The 5,824-nt window shown below is 52.5% G+C and overlaps 1 protein-coding gene across 3 annotated transcripts in view; it reads right to left on the bottom strand.

Annotated features, from left to right (window-relative positions):
* BAIAP2 (BAR/IMD domain containing adaptor protein 2) overlaps positions 1–5,824 on the bottom strand; it is a 71,971-nt gene that overhangs the window by 48,893 nt on the left and 17,254 nt on the right. For all 3 annotated transcript variants that reach the window (XM_007462334.1, XM_007462336.1, XM_007462335.1), the window contains exon 3: positions 5,403–5,489. In XM_007462334.1, the coding sequence (XP_007462396.1) occupies positions 5,403–5,489 (87 nt within the window). The remainder of the gene's footprint in view (positions 1–5,402; positions 5,490–5,824) is intronic.

The following is a 5,824-nucleotide window of genomic DNA, read 5'->3' on the forward strand; positions in this document are numbered from 1 at the left end:
TATAAAAAAAAAAAAAAAAAAAAATCAGCCAAAACGACAGTGAAGACTGCAACACCAGAAGTCAGAGGACAGGGGGTGAGACTCGAGGGGAGGCGGTCCCCCACCTGGGATTCTAAGCCATCAGTGCGAGGCAGAGAAACATCCGCAGACAGACATGGGCTCAGAAACGTTGTTTCCCCTTTTCCTGCTAAGGAACCATTAAAAGGAAGGATGATCTCTCTAATTGAGGGAGTAAAACAGGACCCACGACCCAGAAAACATGGTCCCAGACTGGAGAAGGGGTGTCCCATGCATGGCCCAGCCACCAGCCCGGGGTATCAGAGCAGGTCGGGACTCCGGGAGGCAAGTTCCAAGAGGGGGAGAAGCAGCCAGATTCACAGGACTGCGGCCGGCAGGGAGGAGTCCCAGAGCACGGTCTTGGGTTTGGGAGCGAGTTAATGACCGCAAACTGACGACTATGCAAACGAAGGGAAGCAATTATTAACTCCAGCAAAAACAAAGTTGTCAAAATAGTGACAAAAACCTATGGATCACAGTTCAAGAAAAAATATCACTCAACTGGACTTCATTAAAATTAAATATTTCTGTTCTAAAGCCACTGGGACAGGGGTTTCCCTGGCGGTCCAGTGGTTAAGACTCCACGCTTCCACTGCAGTGGGTACAATCCCTGGTTGGGGAACTAATATCCCACGTGCCACGTGGTATGGCCAAATAAATAAATAAATAAACTACTGTGACAAGAATGAAAGGCCAGTCTGGGAGAAAATATCTGCAAAGTATGTATCTGAGAGAGCACTTCAACCTAGAATACACAGATAACTTTAAAAAAAATTTTTTAATAAGATTTAATTTTATTTATTTTTGACTATGTTGGGTCTTTGTTGCTGTGCACAGACTTTCTCTAGTTGTGGCGAGCAGAGGCTATTCTTCGTTGCGGTGCACGGGCTTCTCGTTGCAGTGGCTTCTCTTGTTGCGGAGCATGGGCTCTAGCTCTAGAGCGCAGGCTCAGTAGTTGTGGCACACGGGCTTAGTTGCTCTGCGGCATGTGGGAATCTTCCCGGACCGGGGATTGAACCCATGTCTCCTGCATTGGCAGGCGGGTTCTTATCCACTGCGCCACCAGGGAAGTCCCCCCCAGAGAACTTTTACAACTCAATTATAAGACAAAAACCCAACTGAAAAAAGGGAGACAAAGATCGAAGAGACATTTCACCAAAGAAGATAAACAAACAGCAAACACTATGTAAAAAAATGCTCGATGTCGTTAATTCGTTAGAGGAATGCAGACGTGGAAATGCCCCAAACTGGAAACAACCCAAATGTCCATCAACGGAAGAATGTATAAACGGGTCACCTCCACACAGCGGAAACTACTTGCCACGAAGGCAGGATGGTCTGGAGGTACGTGGAACATCGGGATGACTTTCAAAACAATCATGAGATAAAAGAGGCCAGATCAAGAGAGAGCACAGCACACACTACTCGAGTCGATTTACACAAAACTTGAGCAAATGCACACCAGGTCTCAGGGCAGAATACACAGCAGTGGTTGCCTGGCAAGGGGTGGGGGGCACGGAGGGAGAGAGGCAGGAGGTTTTGTGGGGGGCCCCAGGAAATGCTGGGGGTGACAGGGCCATTTGCTACCTGGGCAGGTGTGTACTACCTAGGCAAGGTGTGCACTCATGTCCATCTCATCATGCTTCCACTTCAGACGTGCAGTCCATGCACTGCAGTCAGACTGCTCTGTCTGAGCTGAGTATTCCTGCCAGCACCACACAAAGGCTATCTATACTGGACACCGATTTAAGCAAAAGTTGTCATCGTTCTATTGGGTGGGGCAAGAAGTGGTATAAAAATGCTAAATCCAAATCTCCTAGAAAAACATTAATTAAATAATGTCCAAAATTAAAAAGAACGGCACAGGGACTTCCCTGGCGGTCCAGTGGTTAAGACTCTGTGCTTCCACCGCAGGGGGTGCAGGTTTGCTCCCTGGTCGGGGAACTAAGACCCCGCATGCCACACGGCATGGCCGAAAGATTTAAAAACAAAACAAAACATGAAAAGCAGCAGCACAAACCTACCTGTTTACATGTATGGAAGCAAACACAGGCAGACAACATGCAGGGCTGAGAAGTGGGCCTCGGGCATGTGGGAGGCAGGCAGACTTATTTTTAAACCAGGGTGTGTGCTGCTTTAATAAAAATTCAACTCCGACGGTGTGACTCAGTAGTCCCCTTCCCAGGCATACATGAAGTGTCCACACAGACACTTGTGCCGACTGCTGACACCAGTGCTATGGAAACTGGTCAAAACATGGAAACAGCCCGGATGTTCATCAGCTGGGGAATGGAATCCACACAATGGAATATTATTCAGCTATAAAAAGAATGGAGCCGACACGCTACAACATGGATGCACCTCAAAGACACGATGTTAACTGAAAGAAGCTGGACACAAATGGTCACGATGGGTTAGTGCACGCTTCCATCCATACGAAACGTCCAGAGCAGGTAAAGCCACAGACACAGAGAGCAGATCAGTGGCTTCCAGGGGCTGGGGGAGTGACTGCTAATGGGGACGGCTTACATTTTGGGGGTGAGGAAAAGTTTGGGAACTAGATATGGTGATGGTTGCACAACTCTGTGAATACATTAGAAACCAGTGAATTGTACACTTTCAGTGGTGAGTTGTATGGCATGTGAATTACATCTCAGTAAAGCTGTTGCCAAACGAAAAAATTCAGTTCCCAGAGCAGAGCTGACAGTGACCTAAGAAAGGCACACTGGTCTCTGCCCCCATTCCTGGTACAGAGCTCCTAATCCCTTGTTATCTCCTGGTGATAGCAGCATCCTTTGTTCTAATGAGGCAACTCTGGGTGGGCTCCTGGATGGGGGCTGGTCACCAGAAAGACCGAGCCAGGGTTAGAAGTGGCACTTTGGGCCCCGCCCCCATCCTATGGGAGAGGGGCTGGAGACAGAGCCAACAACTGTTCATGCCTGGAAACCCTTAAACCACGGCGCTCAGACAGCTTCCAGGGTGGTGGACACATCCATGTACTAGGAGGGTGGGGCACCCCGACTCCATGCGGACAGAAGCTCCTGCGCTCGGCACCCTCCCAGACCTTGCCCTGTGCATCCCCTCCTCCGGCCGTTCACCTGGGTCCTTCGTTATACCCTTTACAACAAACTGGGACTCTGAAGTAAGCCTCCCCGAGTCCTGTGAGCCGTTCCAGCAAACTACCAGATCTGAGGAGGGAGTGGTGGGAATCCGATTTGTAGCCAAATTGGACAGAGTTGTGGTGAACTGGGGACCCATGACTTGTGCCAGCCTCTGGGGAAGGAGGCAGTCTCTCGGGATGGGGCCCTCACCCTGTGGGTCTGCACTGACCCCGGGTAGATGGTGTCAGAAGTGAGTTGAACTATGGGACACCCAGCTGGGGTCCTCAGAAACTGGAGGGCTGGCTGGTGCAGGAAAACCCACATCTGGTGTCAGAACCGCTGGAAGTAGAGGAAACGGAGTCCTCACCAGCCACTTCCGCAGATGCACAAAGCCCCAAAAGCCCCTGGAGAGATTTCAAAAACCCACAAGTAAACCAGAAGCTCCCTGATTCAGGCCGGAGCCCAGACAGCTCCTAGAGTGGTGGGTGGAGGGATGTTCCAACCCCCCGGCTGCCCCTTCCATGTGCGGACTCCACAGCAGGAGTCTGCTGTCCTGCTCACGGGGCCTGTTGTAGCAACAACTCCCAAGGACTCTGCCCACGGGAAGTTCTGGAATCTCACTGCGGTTTCGCACATGCCCACTCTCACTATGGGGTCACTGCGGGGAGGCCACCATGACTAACCACGATAAGAAAGTGCCCCTTTCACAGACAGGAGCCATGTATAAACACACAGGATCACACACAACACCCAACTTTCTTCCAAGGGGTCCAGATGGTGGCTGCAGGAGCCGCTGCCGGGATGCCCAGGAGCACTGGGCGGTGCCCACGCGTGGCCTCTGAGCTCAGAGTCGGTTGGTTCACGGCCATTGCTGATCACAAAGGGGTCCAGGTCTCCATCCGCCCAAACATCCAACACATCACCAGCCAGGCCGAGCCCATAGGCCTGACCACAGCACCCCGGCCTCCATGTCCTCACGGGGCTGCCCAGGGCAGGTCAGCTGAGCATCCCCAAGAGGCCAGCAGGTTTCCCTCTAGAGCCACAGAGCCGGAGACCAGCCAGCTCTGCAGACAATGAAGAAAAGCCCACATCCAGGAGAGCAGAGCCCAGCCCACTTGAGGAGTCCAGCCCTGGTCACTCATTCCGCCCAGCCTCGCCTGCACATGGTCGCCTGCCCCTGCTCCCAGCCCAGGAAGGTCCCATAGTTGTGTCTGGCTTTTACACTGTTCTCTGTTCTCAGGAAAACCCGGACGCCACTGTTGCTCTGCCAGGGTGGCAGTCACGACACACAGCACACACACCTGGCAGGTCTGCTGGGGAAGGTGTGGACCCAGGGCCGGGACGGCAGGGCCAGCTGGGCCACCATGTCCTCAAACAAGGGAGCAGCAGAGGGCACCACAAAGCCCAGCAGTGGGCAGGCCTGACTTACGGGGCAGGACGGTGTGAAAAGTTTGAAGGGCGGTGCTGCGAGCAAGAGCGGGCAGCCTCTGCTAAAGGCCGCACCGTAGATAAGACAGAGGCACCTCTGGGAGCTGGAATTAATGGACACACAGAGAAAACAAACGCCCTCAAACCTGCCAACAACCGAGAGCCTCTCCAAGGGAGTCCACAGCTCTTCCCATTTCGCACTGTGTGCCTCGACTATAAAAGTAACGTGAGCTCATGTTGGAAATGTGCAAAACACAGTAAAAGCATAAAGAAAATAATCCATCCCAGAAATTCTACCTGTTAAGCTTCTGGGGTCTCTTCCTGTATTATGAGATAAACATGCCCCCAATGTATTTTTACAAAATCTGGTCACACCATGTTATGGGTTTGCATCCTTTTTCGCTCATTTTTTTTTTTTCCCTTTTTTGCTCATTTTTATACCAGGAACCTTTCCCCACACCATTAAAGACCATCATCTGAGTCCAACTTTTCACATGGCTCCCCTATGCCGGCCATTCAAGTTTTGCCACAAACACCCATAAACATGGATCTGCCTGTCTCCTCATCCCCACAACGTGCTTCTCAGGGGACCTGGAGCCGCCCGGTGCACCCCATTCTCAGCAGGGTGTGTGCCCCACAGCCCTCGCCAGCTCCGAGGGCAACTGCCATTTTAGGAAGTCTTCCCTTGTTGGACAGGGAAAACTTGATCCCAAATCAAAGGACCAGACACAGGGCAGAGCGGGGTCCCAGATCGGCATGGGGACACCCAACGACTTCAGGGACTTCCGGGGTCTCTGCCACATTTAGGGGTCTTACCGAGTTCTTTGGAGCCCTGGCTCTCGCTAGCCAGCTCGCCCATCTTCACCAGGGCGTCGAAATAACCTTTGGCAGCATACGTCACACCTGAGAGAAGAGGAAGCGGCAGTTACTTCCCTCGCTAGGAAGCAGCAACACCTGCAGCACCTCCTCGGCAATCCTGCCTGCCTGCCTGCCTGCCTGCCAGTCAGCCGCCTCCCTGGGCCCAGCAGGCTCCAGCCTGGGCAGGACCTAAGCCCGTTTCTTGCTCATGTTCTCTTGTTCCAATCCTGAGAGCTCCTTCTCTGTGTAAGAGCACAGTGTACCGCTTGGTCCAGAGCTTTTCAGGTCAAATCGCAGGGCGCCACCCCGACCACGAGGCCTGGTGTCTTGACGAGACAAACACCAACCCCAGGCAGGAGACTTGCAAAGTGGGTCAGCAG

The sequence above is a fragment of the Lipotes vexillifer genome, unplaced genomic scaffold, assembly GCF_000442215.2.
Source record: "Lipotes vexillifer unplaced genomic scaffold, Lipotes_vexillifer_v1.1 scaffold1691, whole genome shotgun sequence".
Taxonomy (NCBI): domain Eukaryota; kingdom Metazoa; phylum Chordata; class Mammalia; order Artiodactyla; family Lipotidae; genus Lipotes; species Lipotes vexillifer.